The sequence below is a fragment of the Stylophora pistillata genome, chromosome 6 (assembly GCF_964205215.1).
Source record: "Stylophora pistillata chromosome 6, jaStyPist1.2, whole genome shotgun sequence".
NCBI classification, from domain to species: domain Eukaryota; kingdom Metazoa; phylum Cnidaria; class Anthozoa; order Scleractinia; family Pocilloporidae; genus Stylophora; species Stylophora pistillata.
The window spans coordinates 8,422,438-8,442,923 of NC_142524.1; the positions used below are offsets into that span (position 1 = coordinate 8,422,438).

At 39.3% G+C, this 20,486-nt stretch overlaps 1 protein-coding gene, 1 long non-coding RNA gene and 1 pseudogene across 2 annotated transcripts; 2 read left to right on the top strand and 1 right to left on the bottom strand.

Annotated features, from left to right (window-relative positions):
• Positions 1-2,275: 2,275 nt before the first annotated feature.
• Positions 2,276-2,821, top strand: LOC148728082 (uncharacterized). Its single transcript, XM_088724914.1, has one exon. The coding sequence runs from the start codon at positions 2,276-2,278 to the stop codon at positions 2,819-2,821; it is 546 nt and encodes a 181-aa protein (XP_088581040.1).
• Positions 2,822-10,394: 7,573 nt separating this feature from the next.
• On the bottom strand, positions 10,395-11,711 carry LOC148728083 (uncharacterized). Its single transcript, XR_015988859.1, has 2 exons — positions 11,312-11,711; positions 10,395-11,032 (listed from the first exon to the last, which is right to left on the bottom strand). It is a non-coding gene; the product is annotated as an uncharacterized LOC148728083 (long non-coding RNA).
• A 2,748-nt stretch (positions 11,712-14,459) lies between these two features.
• Positions 14,460-18,723, top strand: LOC148728084 (uncharacterized; annotated as a pseudogene).
• The last annotated feature ends 1,763 nt before the right edge of the window (positions 18,724-20,486 follow it).

The window sequence follows — 20,486 nt, forward strand, 5'->3', positions numbered from 1 at the left end:
AATTTTTGACGGCCACCATAGGATTTGTCACTTACGCCAAAATCACTTTGTGCATACTTAGAATTTCATGATAAACTCGAATTAATGTTTTATGCAAGGTTTCAATGAGATTTGTGATCAAAATTCAACTTAAACCGAGTTGAATATTTCCATATCTACGTCCCGCAATTCTTAAGTTCCAGAAATATCTCGTTGAATATTTTCTAGTATTATGATCTATTTCTTCTGAATAGTGGGGCACTTACCGAAAAATGTGATCCAGATCTTGAAGAAACCCATCTATAAATTAAAATTCCTGTCCGCTTAGGTAATTTTGTCAAAGACTTTCTTAACTGTGACTAAGAAACAAGTCTATAAAACCATTTCCTGTTTTGATCCAGTACTGACACTTGTTTTGTTATGCCGCGTCGTTGATATAAGACCTATAGGCATACTTGCGAATTTGTTCTGGCCGAGAATATATTTCCCATATTCGGTATATAACACGGACAGGTAAAGCCAAGCTGGAAAGTCAAGTGTTTTATTGATATGCAACGCTCTTTTGACTTGCACTTGCTAGACTAAGAGCAGTCCCTCGTTTCTGGCGAAGTCCGTCGCGTGAGTCAAACATCTGTTCATACAGTTCAAAAAAGTGCTTTTGATTATGATTGATGCAAATATATCGTTAGACCTCTTTTGTGAATCGCTTTGTCTGATCTCGGCTATGACCCGTAACTGCATAGGTTTTTGGCCGAGTGAGCGCATTTGTCATGAGACAGACGTTCTGGAAATATATGTTACACATGTTCACTTTATAGCTTTCGGATCTAGTGAATTTACTTGTCGCGCTTGGTGCAGGCCCTCTCTTGAAGCATTCTCCACATCATGCTCACTGTTCAAGACTTTTTCAGTCTATTCGTTAACATTCTTCCGTTTATGATCCTTTATTTCATGATGCAAGGTCATCGAGCTGTGCAACAGAGGGAAGCGGTAGAAAATTCAGACGAGGAGCGTGAACAAGCGGAGCAATTGAACAGGAACGGGGAGAGAAGAAGACGAAGAGAGGAGAACGAAAACCATGGCATTCCGCCAAACAGAAATCGTCCCACAGAAAATGATGAACGCCAGGACTGAGAAATCAGGGTAGGCTGTTAAGGAAAATATTTCTGCGTCAGTTGAATACGTTACTAAAATACAAAAAAAAATCTAAGTACTCAGTTATAAAAACTGTTCGTAAAACAATTTTGACGTTTAGATGTTGCTTCACTTCAGTGTTGAGAGAAATGACATTCTAGAGTTGAATTGTGCAATCAAATGTTTCTCTATATCTCTTTTCATATGCAGTTAGATGAGTCGTCCAAAATTGAATTGAATTTAAGGATCGTATGCATTTCTTAATCAAAATTTATTTTCAGCCCCCCCCTTTCCTGTAAAATCTCGAAAAGTTTTTTAGTTATAAGGCTTTCTAGGTCGCTCTGGAGGAAAGCTTCTATATAAACTTGTCTCGAAATATTTTTACCGCAAATTCCTTGACTTTTCCGTTCATTCTCCCTTTGCAGGTCCTCGTAGAGACAGACGAATCGAAAGAACTAACCGCTATTTGTATTTTGACGGCGGAAAACGTAACTTGACAGAGACATGATATCTCAAATCACTCTTGCGACGACTGAGCTTTTTTGTTGTAGGGTGAGGAGCCTACTTTGGACATTTTCAAAAGAGGGTAGATATAGATGGATAGCTAAACGAGATGACTGAACAAATAACGAAGGATATCAGCATTATAATGTTTGCATGGTTCTGAGGAGCTTTAATTTCAAAATAAAAGAAAGGGGCCGGTAGTATTTTGTGCCTCAGTTTCTCTAAAAATTGCCTGCATAATGAAGCTCCGAAGTCATGTTGATTAAGATTATCAGGCAAATCAGTCTACTCTTATCGCCCTGAAACGAATATAAAATATTTTGTAACTTATCTTAACGAACACAGATCGACACAGCCACAAGAGCGGCCATCTCGTTTGTTGCAGAATACAGCGAGCGCTACATTATCATAAAGAAAATACAGCAGTGAATAAACAATGAGACAAAGTTGAAAAAGAGGTTTTCGAGTGGCTCTGCCACAACTTAAAAAATCTTAATTGACAAGAATAGCTCTTGATAAACCACCAAGTTTTAATATGAGATACTCGAAAGTCATTTTTGTAAAGCTAAATTAACTAGACACTTGCTGTTGAAAGCTGTATCAATCCTTTGATTGCTATTCATTTAATTTAAGTCTGTAGCCATGATTTCATACTGACATGAAGGCAGCCATCCAGTACGAGGGCAGCATGTCCGACGCCTTTGACATCAAAAGCGGCGTGAAACAAGGATGTGTCCTTGCTCCGACACTCTTCAGCATCTTCTTCTCCCTCCTCCTGAAACACGCTTTTGGGAAATCGACCGAAGGAGTTTACATGCACACGAGATCAGACGGCAACCTGTACAACATCGTACGACTCAGAGCAAAAACCAAGATCCGCAAAACCACTATCAGGGACATGCTCTTCGCAGACGACGCAGCAGTCACCTCGCACCGTGTGCAAGACTTACAGCGCCTGATGGATAGATTCTCCCAACCTTGCGAAGACTTTGGATTGACCATCAGCCTGAAGCAGACCAACGTACTGGGCCAGGACGTAAACACGCCACCTGTAATCACCATCGACAACTACCAGCTGGAAGTAGTCCACGAGTTCAGCTACCTCGGCTCCACCATCCCCGACAACCTGTCCCTGGATACCGAACTTGACAAGCGCATTGGCAAAGCTGCAACAACGCTGGGACGACTTACCAGCCACGTCTAAGAGAACCCCAAGCTTACCATCATAACGAAAATGGCAGTATACAATGCATGCATCATCTGCACCCTCCTGTACGGGAGTGAGACATGGACAACGTACACCAAGCAGGAGCGGAAGCTGAACAGCTTTCACTTGGAAAGTCTCCGCCGCATCCTTGGCATCAGCTGGAGAGACAAAGTGCCCAACATCGAAGTCCTGGATCGTGCTGGCCTCCCCACCATGTTCACGCTACTCAGGCAGTGCAGACTGCGCTAGATCGGCCACGTACGCCGTATGGAGGATGGTTGAATCCCCAAGGATATCCTCTTTGGTGAACTTGCCTCCGGCAAACGGCCTTGTGGCCGCCCGGCGCAGCTACAATACAAAGATGTCTGCAAACGCGACATGAAGGCCCTTGACATCGATACAGTGAATTAGGAGGACACTGCGGCTGACCGCAACAGCTGGCGCTGCCTGCTCCATAAGCAGCTTAAGGACGGCGAGGACAGGATCAAAACCATTGCCGTTGAAAAAAGAGCAAAGCGAAAAGAAATCAATAAAGTGTACCAACTGCAACCAGCTACACCTGCTCTGTGTGCGGTAGAGACTGTCACTCTCGCATCGGTCTCACCAGCCATAGACGACGCTGTTCTAACTGAACCCCCATGAACTTCAAGGGCGCAGTTACTAAGGCAGCCTTGACTGAAGGAGGCTTACATAGCCATGAAAAAACGTTTACAGTCGAATAATCAGATTAAAATCAAATTTGATATGAATTATGTTTATCAGGGAGAAAGTCAACAAACTGTCTCCTTTAGGTTTGAATTAAACAAAATCCCTTCCACAAAAGTTTCCTCGGGCCTCACCGAACCATGAAAACACACACAGAACCACTTTTATTTCTTTCATATGAACCACTTTTGTTTTTTTCATATCTAAAACAGAAAATAAATTGGAAATGATCTCAGAACTTGTTCACGCTCTTCGTTCTTCTACACCATGATATGAGAACAGTGGATTTGCATGCATAATTATTGTAGGAGGTTAAAAAACACATCACAAAAATTGTTAAACAAGTTCTTCTCATTAAGAATTGATCGACATAACTTTGGGAAATGTTTACTCCAATGTGCATAGCTCTTTCCTCCTAACAGTGCAAGTAAAACTACAACTGAGATTCATTAAATATCAGAAATGAAATAAATTGGTGAAAAATTTTTCAAAAAAAAGGGATCGACTTACCTAACTTTGGCGTTCATCGTGCTCTTTAGGGTATTTCTTGCTAATAACGACCTTAATATTTTGGTGTTCTTCATTTCTCAACGGATTTTGCCTCTTCCCTGATGTATTCTGTTGTCGATTATTATCTTTCGGCTCTCGGACCTGAAGAGCTCTGCTTAAGGTGGCAGAACACAATTTTTGATACCTTTGTTTCTGTGAAGGTGTAGTCTGATCGTCCGGGTGAGTGTAGTCCTGAGAAGGACTGTTGTCGGTGGCAGTGACTGACGTTTCGACAACCTGTGCGGAAGTCATCATCAGAGTCAAGTGAATGATTGTTGTCAGTAAAATGTTGTTATTCCAGTTCGTGTGAAATGATCGGTTGGTTTTGCCGTGATGTTATTGGCTGTAAGACTCAAGTGACGTAAGTCGGTCGTGATTGGTCTGTTTCGGTCTGTCGGTAAAGTTAGGTTGTTCTTTTTCGGTCGTTTGTGATGTTTATGTCGTGAATGAGTCGTTTGTATGGGGCGGGTACCGAAACAAACGACACCGCAACCCCTACGACTACAGCAACCATACCGTACATAAAAGGCATGTCTGAAAACATCTCGCGCATCTTACTACCCTTCAATATCCGCGTCGCCCACAAACCCATCACCACATTACGTCAGTTACTAACCAACGTTAAAGACAAAGACGAACCGAGGAACAGACAGGGAACGATTTATAAGATCAATTGTTCCGACTGCCAAGCCTCCTACATCGGTGAGACTGGCAGAAACCTCACAACAAGACTGACTGAACACAGACGGGCGACGAGGAAAGGTGATGTCAGCAATCACATTGCTGAACACCATCGACTTACCAACCACAACATTGACTGGGACTCTGCGCAATGCCTAACCTACAGCACTGACTATTTTCAACGACTGACTCTGGAAAGCTGGTTTACTAACTTAGAACAGAGTAGAAGCATAAAACATGCTGCGTTGAAACACTCTTGAGAGAATACCACGGCTCCCAAAACAGTTTAGATGTAAGAATTCAAGGAACCTACACGAAATTCTGTGAACGGAATGTCTTGAGCGGTGCCTTCCCGTCTTATAATTTATGAATGATATGAATCATGGGAGTTTGATTGTCTAACTTTAAGAACGTAACACAATATCGTGACTAATGCAAAGAACAAACATATCATGACTGCCATCAGATTTAGAATAATAAACACAATATCATGATTACAAATAGTAATCAATGGCTGTCTCATGCGGTCTGATTATTAATTTATGACATATATGTTTAATCCCCCCAGTAACGCACATGTCATGACTGCTTTCAGATTTGCAATGAACTCTGCTTATTATTATTATTATTATTATTATTATTATTATTATTACTATTATTATGCACAGCTTGAACTTTACAGTAAGGTTTACTGGTGACCAGCAGATAGCATTACTTTGAAGAGCTGCAGCGCCGGTTGGTATTTCACGCAAGGCAAAAGGCTGCCAAGTCATAAAATGATAAAATGTCTGAAAAATAAAACAGTTTTCTACTAAGACGTTTTGATAGGGGTTTAAAGTGATGTCTCTGTATGAAGGAAAGAATTTTAGCCCAGCAAAAGGTTTATTCCGACCTTGCTAACTTGTCTTTGAAAATTTCTACGACAACCATGATTACAATTCGATATATTTCGAGTCTTCTTTCCGATAGACTTTGAACACATCAGAAGTTTTTAAAGCATTTCAAGCACTCGAAATCGAAAGTCATGGTGCGACATTTGAGGATTAATAACACTGGAAAAAGATCTAGAGATAAGTTAATGAACGCTTTACTCAAATGCAATGTAAAATATCTAGATTAAAACCATTAGTGTTACCCTGCGCCAGGTTGACGTTTAATTTGACATCATGTGCTTTAACACTCGGTCGGGGTCCTTCGAGTGTTGATTACCACCCACTGACAGGTCACTTAGCGCAAGAAAAAAACGGTGTTATGTTTGAGAAATGAGCGAGAAATAGGTTATCTTGTAGTATCAGTTTTCAGTTATTTATCAAGTTAGACCATAGGTAAATATAATCTGTTATTTGACAGCCAGATTAGGCTATATTAAATCTGATATCTGTCAACCAGCGTACAAATTGTTCCTTCTCTGACAGCATAAACAGTAATTGAACAATACATCACCGCTGTGATATCATCGTCTTATTTAATCGGTGAGAAATGAGTGTGTCATATAGCTTGTGGGTACTATGGTGGTATTTTACCTATTTAATTAAAGTACGCCGGAAATATAATCAATTTACCATTTCAACTTTGTTTATAACTTCAAATTATAAATTAGACTATACTGTTTACGGGTATTAGACAAATTGTTCGATCTCTGCCAGCCGGCCCTTTGGAAGGACATCATTTGTATAATCATGTTTCATATTCACGAATTTTGTAGCCTACTCTGTATGTTTGTGCTGTTCATGATGTTTTTGTTTCTGATCAAAATGGAAAGAACTTTTCAGGAGAGGAAACCGGTGAATATTAATGAACCTCCTAGATTTGAAAGAAGGTGTTGAATAGAGACGGCGGGAGAAGATGGGAGATAAGAGTGCATGAAAATCACAGCATCCGACCAAAGAGAAACTTTCCTACAGACCACGATGAACGGTGGGACTGAGTAATGGTTGCTGTTTAGTTTTTTCGCTCAAATTCTCTCTAAGTATGCATATCATGCATAGCAAAGCTTTCCCAAATTCAAATTAGCTGGGACTAGCTATAGGGTTATAAAAATTAAAATTCTCCTCGCAAAACATTGCTCGCCCCATATAACAGTCATCAGTTCTCTGTAGGAAAACCCTTGGTAAAAAATTTTTATCTTTATTTTTCCTGTTCAGGTCCTGAAAAAAGGAAGAAATTGAGAGAACATTGCCAGTGGACATTCTGAAGCTGGAAACCTACTTTGTTTAACTGAAACATTTCACCTCGCACTCCTTAATTTTGTATTTACGGCGCCATAGGATTAAACATTTTCAGTTAATCGATCGATAACTAGAGAAACAGAAAAAAATGAGATAATCAGAGCCAGGTTTACCAATAATTTAAGTATAATCAAAGAATTTCGCTTAAATCTTTGTTAGATACATCGAGGTTTGTTGCTGTGTAAAGTTTTCCTTTAGTTTTTTAGAATGATACGTACTAAATTGAGTCATAGCCGTACAACTTCACCGCGCTTGACCGAGGCCAGAGACTTGCCCCACTGTATGGGAGTTTAAAGGAAAGTTGAAATTAAAATGGTGATGAAGTTTTCATAGACGATTACCGAACGCTAACTTTCACTGTAGTTCTTGACTTTTCTTGTCACGAACAGCTATCAGGGGACACCGCTCAGGTTATACGTACTCTACAATATTCTATTGTCTAGCCCAAACAATATGCTTTGTAATGCAGGAAGCTGCATCAGCAGTTAGCTCGCATCCCTATTGTTTGATACTAAAACACAACAGGATTTAAAACGTTACGGCCTTGTTTACAAATTCCGCGTTATGTATTGTGCAAAAGATTCTCTATTTGCTTTAAAATAGGTATCACACTTTTGAGTGCAACCAATTTAAGTCCAGCCTATGGCGCGTTCTTCTTACCAAAGCTCGTATTCTCCATTGTTGCTGATCCTTTATTCAGTTGATCAAAATAGAAAGAGCTTATAAAGATTTGAAATATTCGATAACCTCTCATTAACAGAGGAAACCCCCTCAGGCTTATCGGAGGATTTTGGCCACCTGATTCAATAACACTGACTAATTTAGTACTTTTTAAGGATCGATTATTTCTCTTCGAAAATAATCATTTGGTTTAAAATCACAATTAACGGTTGAAAATGGAATTTAAAATCACAATCAACGGTTGAAAAATGGAATAAGTCAAAAACTAAAGAACAACAGTCTGATACTATTTACTGCCCTTACCACAATCAATGTTAAACAAATTTCCTGTGGCACTACGCAAGACGAGAGACAACTTCTTTTTATTCTTCTTTCTTGTTTCAACAAGAAAAAACAATGCAATAAAAGCCAAAAGTCGTTTTTCACCAATACGGCGAGAGACTGTTTCTTTAGGGGCTGTGGAAAAAGACGAAGTGGACAGTTAGCTTGCTCCACAGAAGTAAATGAAACAAAGTACTTGTGACTGTATCAGCATTGACGTTCATCATGTTCAGTGGCATAGCTTTTTCTCAGTGGAACACTGTAATTTTCGCTCTGTCGTCACCATTCCCTCTGTCAGTGACATGGTTTTTTCTCAGTGGAACACTGTAATTTTCGCTCTGTCGTCACGATTCCCTCTGTCAGTGGCATAGTTTTTTCTCAGTGGAACACTATAATTTTCGTTCTGTCGTCACCATTCCCTCTGTCAGTTTCTGATTACTTCCGGTCTTCTGACGAATGCTCGATGTTGATCAATCACCATGGTTTCCCCTTAAAGCACAGCTGTGAAGAAGATCGTCAGCAGTAACATGGAACAGAATGAACTTACAAATTCCCGAAAAGTAAGTAGCATTTTTGTTTAAAGAATTTCCTCTGGCCGGAATGGGTTGGCGTAACTGCAAAGAAGCAAGCAGCAACAGCTAATAAAAGTTTTGAGCCAGTACACTGTAATTCAGAATGAATTCTGACACATTATTACTTGAATGAACTCTTGCTAAGTAAACAAATAGAAGCATGACCTAGCAGTGACGCCAATGTGGGCGGACAGACTTTCGTCTCTTTGGGAAAGCATCATGATGGATGCTAGAGGCACTCGTCGCTAATTAATAAGAAAAAATAGACATTCGCATTTACAGATTATCCTTCTTTGCATAATTCATTTTTCAAGCGACAAAAGAATCATTATGACAGATTATCACGAAAAAACTAAGAAAAATCGAGCTTCATGCATGGGAAGCGTGCGACAAGCTTTTCCACATCTTTCGGACCAACCGCTCACAATCTTCTCCAAATCCTTTCCTTCTTTTTCCTTCAATGGCAGAAAATTAATGCTGAGCTAAAAATATTTCCACTCCACAGTGCGATACACCGTTGAAGCAAATCGAGAAGGAAATTTACATCTTGGGTCACTCACACGCGACACAGTTTCGTGCCCTCGAGCGAAACTGGCTCAATTCATGATCAGAGAAACTGTTATCAACGGTGTTTTGTACTGCATAATGAAGTTTTAAAAATGACTAAGGCTACTACTATTCGCATTTCATTTCTATGTAGGAATTCAAAAGTGGCTGAATGTGTAACCGTATCAAAAAGCGCCAGTCGAGCCTAAATTTAAGCATAAGTTATAGGAGCAGCGTTGTGTTCCAAATACGGAAACGTTGAAAAAAGAAAAAAGTCGCTGTCGGCGTGCCGCTCAACAAACAAAAGGTTAGCATTAGAGAAAGGTCTATATAACAATGTGTAACTTCAGAAAAGCCATGCTCCAATGCATTAAGCAGATTAGCCGACGCGCTCGGTGGTTTCTCTAATGTGGTTGATACGTTCAAATTCAGTCAAAGCCTAATCAACAACAACCTAATTCATGTACCTTGCAAAATAAGTGCGGAAATACGGTTCAGCTATTTTTCACCAACGCTCCGATTTGCAATCGAAACATCTGCTTTTGTGACTTCGACTTTGACTTCGGGCTAAACCTCCAAAGGTTTGACCCGATAAAATGGTTCCTTACAACATGCATCATATATTTTATTCGTCAGTAAAGGTACTTATTACACGACTCGGAAAGTCAGAGGGCCAATAACTAAAATCAACCAACCAAAATGCTCTATTGCCGGTCAATATTCTCTCAGTATTGGACCGCGCACTGTCCCGAATAGTCCCGAATGATACCGCACTTGTGTCCCTTTGAACTTCAGTCGTGTAATAAATCTCTTATTAACCAAGCTTGCACGGGTCCGTACTGGAAAAATATCGGCCCTCGGTCTTTTTTGTACGGACCGAGCGCAGCGAGGTCCGTACTGTCAAGACCTCAGGCCCCTGGCGCTTGGTTGATAAGATATATGTACATTTATGTTTACTAAGATAATAATATCATTAAAACCTTCATGTGCTTAACGGAAAGAGCTCTTGATTACTCAGAGGAGCAGTCAAGGAAGAATTAATTACAGAACCAATTGACGGAAGAGTTCGCTTACTTAAACATAGGATAATTCAGCTTCCGAAGGTATTTTGCAGACTTGAAAGCACTAAAAATGTTTCTTCACCTTCTTTGATCTAGTGTTTATCTAGTAAAATACAATATGAAATAACATTTACAAATGAACATTTAGACGAAGGCAATAGTTCCGATATTTCTCAGGAATGTTTCTAAAGCATTCCAGCACGGCTTTAGGGAAATTACATTAAGAACTTTTATTAAATTTTACTGTAAAAGGTAAGAGCAAAAGCAGACACCTATGGGAAAAAGGGTAATATTCTTATACTAGAAAGCCTGTCAACCTCTCACCCTGAAGGGTAATCACGCAAATATTATGAACAAACATCTGTCAACATGAGAAATGCGATCACGCAAACCACGTGAAATCATGATGGCTTTGAACTGCCCTCAGAAAAAATTCAGGATTGTTTTGCTATCGCAGTAAAAATCTGTTTTGAAATAACATAAATACAATGACTTAACCATTCGTAACACTGATCGGAGGTCTATTTCCTTTTGCACTGTTTCTTATCTTCGCAGATAACTAAAAGAAAAGAAGAACTAGAGTGATTTAAACAGCAATTACTGATTGGTCAACTGGATCATATGTTTTAAGTATCTATCCAGTATAAAACAGTATTAAAAAACGCTTTTAATTAAAGATTCGGACTAAAACGAATGTAACGATGTTTCACTGGGGGAAAGTCAAGCAAAATTTTTTAAAACATTCCAACATGGTTGTACTACGAAATAAACTGTCTCCCGCCGTTTGGTTTAAACAAAGTTTCTTCTACACTGAACATTCCTCAGTCCTCGAAGAACCACGCGGGAAAACTCTTCTTTCCATATCTAAAAGAGGAAACAAGAAGGAAATGAACTCAGGACTCAAAAGAAAGCAGCACTTTTTAGGTTTGTATTGGATCAACCAACAGAATACAAGAATTGTTAAACAAATTGAAATTAAGGCTTACAGCAATATTTACTCCAATATGCACAACTCTTTCCTCCCAATACTTGAAATAAAGATATAACAGGGATGAACTAATCATCAGAAAACCTAAACTGTTTACCTTTCTGTTGTAGAAATGTAATAAAGGGTTTTTTTCAAATATACTGGAATCGACTTACCTAACTTGGGCGTTCATCGTGTTCTTCAGGATAATTTTTACTAGTAACCACCTCAATATTTTGGTGCTCTTCATTTCTCATCGGATTTTGCCTCATCGCTAGTAAAATCTGTTGTCGATTGTTTTCTTGCTGCTCTCGAATCTGAACAATTCTGCTCAACATTTTCATGTAAAACAGGATGCAAAGAAATAACATCAAACCTGCTACGTTGAACCACTCTTGAGAGACATGCATGGTATTTCTGAAAGAAGTCAAGGAACTTGCTCGTAATTGTCTAAACGGACCGCCTTGTGCTGCGACTTCCCACAATATGAATCACTTTAGATGTCGAGGCAGAGAAGTTACCCAATAAAGGATTGTCATCAAACGCGGACAGCCATGACGCCGTCGGAAGATCAAATGGAAAGCAGTGGTGCGGTGGGGGCGTTAATAACATCGTGATATGAAACAAAACACCTGATATCATATTTAGTTTTGGTGCCGGTTTTTTACCCACTTGAGAACGTCCTACCACATGAGATGTGGCACATCGACCGAAAAACGCGGGTTTCGAGATGACTATCTTCATATTTCAGTCAGAGAAACCTTGAACTGATCTTAGAAACGTGGTAAGGTTTTCTCCCAGACTTGCTTCCGTCCTTACTCTGGAAAAAGACGAAAACTGAAACGAGCTCGGTGGCCGTAAAATGGCCGAAATCAGTACCCGAGTAGAGGCACACTAACTTTGCTCGTGAATAGCGCAAAAAACAGCAAGTTTGCATCATTTCAATAAATTTGTATAGGAGGGTTTCAGGTATGACTTAAGTCTACAACGGGAAAATTTCGCTTAATTTTGAATTTAATTAAAACCTCTACGCAAACATCTTCTGAAATTTAAATTTTACAAAGTATACACGTACCTTGTACTTTTTCTAGAAACAGGAAAACCACAGATGCTAAGACAATAGAGGTAACTTCCGATTTGTTAAAAAAAAAAGCTTTGTTGGCGAATTAGTCACGATAGGGGTCAACGCCTCTTAAAATGCGTGGGTGTTTGTTGTCATTTCGCAATTTGAAGCGAGTTTAAAAGTGGCTAGCGCTGGATCAGTCTGTCTCACCGCTGACGCACAGCGCTAACCACCCTTTGGCCCCTCGGAAAATTATTTTGTTTCGACATTTTCCTTCTCTAGTTGTCTAGAAGTGAACAGGTGTTCAAAATAAAGTGTATACGGGTGTTCAATATCAAAGAAATAAAAATTGAACCGCAAAGGAAAGGGTCGTTAAATTCTCCAAAAGTATGCCAGCCTTCCAATTTAGACCAAAAGCGTCAATGTATGTGAATATATTTCCTCCGTTTATGGATCATCTCATGCCGCGGCATGAAATAAATAATCAATGCACCTGACAGCATACTCGGGCGCCTTTTCAGTATCGTGTCACGCAAAAACTTAGAAATTCAACCTTTCTTTATCAAAAGACGAAAAAAATCGCAACAAACTGAAAACTCGCTTAAAAATGCATCCTCAGCTGTTCTAATAGCTAACTAAAATATAAATTATGATTCCTTGTTTTTTTTTTTTATTTTGATGAAGCCACCCGTAATCCAATTATATTTCGAGCGGACGGAATATATTTTTCACGGCCTCGAAAACAAAACACTAAAGAATTTTTGCATGACAGTATTACAGTTTTGATCAAAGATTATGTTGGATGTGAATATTTTAACCTCAGTGTTATGAGTGAAATGGCTAATTACAGCGTGTACTCCACTTATAGGTTTTGAAGCTTTCCAACTATTTGGGCAATCTCTGCAAGAATTAGCAACAGAGTCGATAATTCGTAAAAAAAGGTTGTGCTTATTCATCGTGGTTAAGTACATTATAATAATAAGTTATTATCGTGTCTTATATATCGTATATGTCATGGGACAAACGGTAATACTTTATAACGCCTTAGAGTCAATATTTATCGCCTAGCAACGGTTAAGGTTGCTTAACTAACTTGAGTTAACAAGGGGGAAAGTTTGCTCTATGACTGACAAAGCATCGTAACCGGCGTACGAGTCATCGTCTACTGTTTTAAATTTTAGGCAAATGTTTAGCGGATAAAAAAGTTAGCAATTAAACTTTGGATCTGAATTCAACGTGCTGACATACGAGCCGGATATGTTGAAATTTTTCTGTGTTCTAGAAGACTTGCATAAAAGATTCTACACGATAGTGAATCATTGGCCCACGCGATAAATTAGACGGACATTTAAGCTTCACAGAGTTCACTGACCTTTCAAACTGAATTATCGCATTCTTTGTTGATGTTCAATGCAAAATAAACAAAACTATGACAGGACGGAAAACAAGTGCACGTTGTCCCATACAAAAGTTTTCAAGAGCCATGATTGGGACCAATTATGGCTCTTGAAGTTTTCTAATAATTTGGTTCGGGCGGATAGAATGTGATGTCTTGTCAGCAGGGATTTTTTACCAGGAATTCTATTCAGCAGTCGGGTTAAGTAGACTGTACTCTTCAGGCAGCCGTCAGATTCTTTCGTCTCTGCCAGCTGGCCTTTTAGAAGGAAATAATTTGGACAAGCATGCTTCAAATTCACGAATTTTTTAGTATACTCTGTGTAATTGTGCTGTTGATGATCTTGTTTTTCGTGATCAAAATGGAACAAACTTTGCCCACGAGGGAACTGGAGGAGAGCAATGGACTTCGTGGATCTCCCGAAGAGAGGACATGTTATTTTCGTTCCTAGAGGCTGAGGATTACTATATTGAATCGCCCCTTCTATTTCAAAAAATACTTATTATAAACTGGCTTTATAATTTATATTCTACATTGTAGTGTTACTATATTCTTATGTTTAATGATGCAGTTGCATATACGAGTTTTAAGTGGCTGTCTTTTTCTGGAAATGTTATTAATTTATGTTTAAGCTTTATTTGTACTCTATCATCACTGCTGTACCTCTAATTCTCGCCCGCCTCGACTAGCTCCTGCTATTTGCGGGCGTGAACGATCTTCATGAACATGAAAGTGTAAATTAGATCAATAATAATTAGATTAATTAAATAAATTAGATTAATTTGTAATTTGTAATTTGTCATTTCCTATTAAGCTTTCTTATTAAGCTTCAATAAACTTCAGTACCTCTGTACCTCGTAAGAAGATGGGAGTTGAACAGAAACCGGAGGGAGAATATGGGAAAGAGAGCGTGAAAACCACAGTATCCGACCAAAGAGAAATTTTGCTACTGAACACGATGAACGGTAGGTTTGAGTAATGGCTGCTGCTTTATTTTTTCGCTCAAAGTCCCTCTGTGCGTAGCAAAGCTTTCCAAAATTCAAATTAGCTAGGACTAGCTAAGGTTGTAAAATAAACATTCTCCTCACTAACACTTGCTCGTTTTATAACAATCACCAATTCTCTGTAGGAAAAATCTTGGTTAAACGGTTTCGTCTTCTTTTTACTGCTTAGGTTCTGAAAAGAGGAAGAATTTGAGAGAACATTGTTAGTTGGACATTCTGAAGCCTGAAACCTACTCTGCGTATCTGAAACTTTTACACTTGAATTCCTTTATCTCTTCAGATTGTTGTTTAATTTACCGTGGTTGTTAGACCGAACGGCACTATAGGTTTAAAAATTTTCAGTTCATCGATCGATAACTAAACAAACAGAAGAAACAGAGACAAGCAGAGCCAGGTTTTCCAATAATTTGAATAAAATCATCGTAAATTTGCTTACATCGTTGTTAGATACATAGAGGTTTTATCATTATTGTGTGAAGCTTTTCTTTAGCTTTTTTTTTTTTTAGAATGATATTCACTGCACTCACTTGATGTTAGAAATGAGCTGTATCGCCTATAGATAAATCGATAATAATAAATAGAGCATAAATAAATAAATGATAATGGTGAGGACCGCGTGAAGTCCAATTTGGTCTGTAGTTGTACGAGTGATTAACTTCGTCAAGTTTGGCGCGATGGTTTCCAAACTGCGTGCATCATCACAAATTGTATTCTTCAGGAAAAATTTATCCGTTTATGTTTACAAAGATGAATAACATCATTAAAAAAATTCTCATGTGCTTAACGGAAAGAGCTCTTGATGCGCACGCTTGAACATGGGATAATTCAGAGCTAAAAAGTTTTGAAAATGTTTTTTTCTTATATACTGATTCACAGTCATTCATGCCAAAATTTTAACTACAATATTAAAGAGATTTAGAATTTATCAATATTAGATTAAACTCATCCTATCACTGGAATTGAAAGTTTATGAAGCCGTGGAGGTGGTTCAAGATCTAGAAGTGCCCACTCAAAGCGAAGCAAAAGCAAAGCGAAAACAAAGCGAAAGCAACATTGAATCAATTACAATAAAATATAGTATTGGTGTTATTTTTGGCTGATGACCGAATTCACACCTTTAACAGCTTCGACATTTTTAATGTGGATGCAACCTAGGAGACAAAACTTTGTCCTTTGATTTTTTCGGGACAATTCTAATTTTGTCTGCGAGTGCGAGTAGACCCTTAACTTTTAATTTTGTTAACACGAAACATGATTACGGGTTATTTCAACGATTCGAAGTTCGTTGCCAATATGGATAGGCCATGAATTAAAATACAATACTTTGAAAAGCCTGATGAGGTTTCTAGTACTAATGAGCTAGTAGAATGCGTCACTTCCCCATCAAATAATTAAAGTAAGCGTTCCACGACTTTTGTCAGAGAGCCCTTAGGCTGTTTACTGGAAGGAAAAAATTAATTTAAGCATTCATTAATCACTTACGCAAACTTCATCTGCCATTTTAATACTACTTTAAACACTCAGACAATTTCTGCACGCATTATATCAATTAAACTGCCTAAACTAAAGTGCATTCAGTAGAGCAGAGTCTACAATACATTAAATTTTATTTTTCGAAACTGACCAGTTTAATTTATTGTTTCTTCTTACGTACTGATTCACCTTCTTTTATCTGTTGTCTATCCAATACGATGCAACGTAAAATAACGTTTACAATTGAAGATTCAAACTAAAACAAATGTACAGATGTTTCTCAGGGAGAAAGTTAATCAAAATAGGCTAAAGCATTCCAACAGGGTCGTACCATGAAGTGAACTGTCCCTCGCTGTTTGAATTAAACAAAATCTCTTTTGCACAGCAGTCTTCAGTCCTCGTGGAACCACGCGGGAAACACTTCTTTCCATATCTAAAAGAGGAGATAACTAGGAAATGATCTCAGAACTCAGAAAACAGCAGCACTTTTTAGGTTTGTATTAGGTTAACTAACAAAACACAAAGATTGTTAAAGAAAATCATTTTTGACACCAAAAATGTCACAGGATGGTTGAACTTATGAGAACGTCATATCTTTAGAAGGAACATTTAGCGCTGGGAACAAGCTGCTATCCAACATCAACAAAAAAATGTTGTGGAAAGAGACTATTATTTAAAACAAAAAATAAAATATCGTAAAGCTGAAAAATTTTACAAGTTTAACTATTTAAAGGATTTTTTCAGATGTCCTAAAGTCAAAATATTAGGTTTCGCCCACATGAAAAAAGTGCCGAAGACTGTAATGTTTATGTCATCTACCGGAAGTCGCCCCATGTATATATTAACACGCTAAGGATTCTGGATCTGAACTATCATGGTTGCCATGAGGCTGATGTATTCTTTTAGTCATTTATTAAATCTCTTTTAATCATATACATCATGAGTCTAAATCAATGAAAAACATCACAATTGGCGACGAAGATGGGATGCCGATAATCGAAGACAAAAATCCTTGAATTACAAGTGTGGAATCGACCCGAAACCAACCAATCAGTTTTGTGTTCAATGAATGAAACGGAATCTTCGTCGACCTCAGCACCTTCACAGTCCTGAACAGCTTCTGCGACCGCAGCAGCCCCGGCACCCTCAGCAGCTACCACAAGGGCGATTAATCTGTCTTCTTTTCCCGAATTTGAGCTTCAACCACAGTACACGAAACCCGTTCGCTTTGAAAAATACGTCAAGCGTCTGAACAACATGTTTGCAGCAATGAATGTCACCCAAGCACCCCAAAAGAAAGCAATGCTACTACATTATGTGGGAGAAGATACCTGCGATATATTTGAGACTCTCACAGTTCCAGAACCGCCAGAAGGAAGCGACGAATATAAGACCGCTGTCAAAGCGCTTACTGAGTATTTCGAGCCTCAAAAATGTATCGATCATCACGTCTATGTCTTTCGACAAGAAACGCAAAAATCAGGTGAAAACATAACCGAATTCTACACACGCCTTCAGTTGCTTGCCCGTAAGTGTGAATTTGCTGATACAGATTTGGAGATCAAACGGCAAATTATCTAGGGTATCTTATCCCTTCGCCTGAGGCGTAAAGCCATCGAGCAAAGCCTTAGCCTCGAAAATATTCTCAAGGCCGCTCGCGCCATGAAAACGGCTGATGAACAAACTACAGAAATGGGAAAACAGTTATCACACGCAGTAAGCGATGGTCGATGTAAAGTAAGCGACGATCGACAAAAGGAGAACTATAGGGGTCAAATAAAATCTGGACCTCGCAGCAAAAAGTGTGGTTTGTGTGGCGGTGGCTACCTACATCAAGGGAAATACCACCCTCAAGGTAAAGAATGTTTGAGTTGCGGTAAGATGAACCGCTTCTCCAAAGTTTGCCGCAGCAAGCCCAACCGTAATCGCTCAAGATTTGCACGCCTAAAGAAATCTTCCAAAAATAAACACCATGCTAGGTCTGCAGATGTTGGAGGGTCCTCAGATAATGAAACTTCTGCCTTGACAAGTGCTGATAGTGACAACGGTGAAGAATACACGTTTCACACCATTTCACAGGAACCACAGCCTACCCAGCCCATCTTTCAAGTTAAAATCTTAGAAACACCCATCCGAGTGTTAGCTGCTTCTGGAGCAACTGTCAATGCTTTAAGTTTCAAGGACTTCGATATCCTAACACAGACGCCGCAACTGTCAGCTACCCGCACTAAGGTGTATCCATACATGACTGCCAAACCGCTAGATCTTTATGGAAAGTTCAAGGCTAAGATTACTAGCGACTATGGTTTATCAGAGGAAACATTCTATGTTGCCAAAGGTTCATCAAACTCTATACTCAGCTGGATGACATCACAGAAATTGAATCTTATCAGGGTTATAAACACAGTTGATCAACTATCTGCTGCTCCACCTCCTAACGCTCCCGACTTCTTGGAAAACTATCCTGGCCAAACTCGTGGAATGAGTGAATACAAAGGGGAACCAGTTCAAATATATATAGATGAATCTGTCAAGCCATTGGCTCAACTGTATCGTCGGATCCCATTCCATGTTAGAAAGCAAGTGGAAGAGAAGCTTAAGCAACTAGAGGAAGATGACATCATTGAACGTGCCAAAGGTCCAACCCCATAGGTATCACCAATCGTTGTAGTACCAAAGCCTAACAAACCAAATGAAGTAAGAATCTGCGTTGATATGCGTTCCCTAAACAAAGCCATTGTCAGGGAATGGCATATCATTCCCACTATTGACGATGTAGTGTCTGATCTCAATGGTTGCAAAATATTCAGCAAAATTGATTTAAATCAAGGCTATCATCAAATCCCGCTTCACCCTGACTCGAGACCGCTTACCACATTTTCAACCCATGTTGGGCTTTTTAGATATAAACGCTTGAATTTTGGTCTCTCGTGTGCAGCAGAAATCTTCCAAAAGAAGGTTAGTGATGCAATCTGTGGTATACCCGGTGTTAAGAATATCAGCGATGATATCTACGTTGGTGGTGTAGACCAGGACGATCATGACCGACGCATAAAACAGGTGTTTCACCAGCTCCACACCGCGGACTGACCATCAATTTGCCAAAATGTGAGTTTCAAGTACCTACCATGCTCTTCTTCGGTCATGTGTTTTCTGAAAAGGGGATGTCACCCGATCCAAGAAAAGTTGATGCTCTTCAACATGTTGCTCCTCCAACCAACATCTCAGAAGTGCGCAGCTTCCTGAGCTCTGCAGCTTTCTGCTCAAGGTTTATAAAGGACTTCGCAGTAATCACCAGACCCCTTCGACGGCTCACCTGCGAGGGGGTAAAGTGGCAGTGGACAGAAGCAGAACAATCATCGTTTGAACGCCTCAAAGCTGCATTATCAACCAAGACTACGCTTGCATATTTTGATCCAGGAAAACCAACCTCCATATTTGTTGATGGAAGCCCTATAGGCGTAGGTGCTGTCTTAACCCAGAAAGATGAGTCCACCAATTAAGTAATGCCGCTGCATTATGCCAGTTGTCCACTCACCCCTACCCAGGCAAGATATCCACAGATAGATTGCGAAGCTCTATCAATATACTGGGCGGTTAAACGTTCCCACCTGTTTGTTTATGGTAATGAGTTCCCACCATCGTGCATTCAGACCAAACGTGCAGTGTGGTCGGCCGCACTATCTTCTCAAATTGGCCTTACTTCGTGACACCCTTGACATGATTGACAAAACAAATGAACCAGGTATTCTAATTTCCTTAGATCAAGAAAAAGCTTTTGACCGAGTTGACCACGAAGTCATGATGAGAGTATTGCGTAAATTTGGTTTCGGCCCCTCCTTTTGTGGGTGGGTCGAACTATTTTATTCTAAAGCCTCCTCTAAAATCATTGTTATTGGATCCCTGTCCACTTACGGAGAGGGGTGAGACAGGGATGCACATCATCTCCCCTCCTTTATATGCTAGTTTCAGAAGTATTATCGACGCAAATCCGTAATTGTAAAGATATTGAAGGTTTCCTGCTCCCCGGAGCAGGGGGCCTTCAATATAAAATATCCCAGTACGCTGACGATGCTACTTGCATCTTAAAATCCGAAAGATCTCTTTCTTCACTTCTCCGAGTCGTATCAAAATTTGAACAAGGATCTGGTGCTAAACTGAACACGTCCAAATCTGTTTCATCTGTTTCAGTTTGATCTCCCTTCCACGATTTCACAGTTTACCAATGATCATGACCGGCCTTCATTAAAGCATTTTAAGATGTAATTAGTATCCAAATGACAATGCACTGATTAGAAAGAGTCAGCCTCCTTATGTACAATGTTTAAAACTTTTCGTAAAGAGTCACTTTGTTAAAAGATACGTAACACAAGAGTTAAAAAATAATAGTATTTATTAGTGATGTAATAGTAACG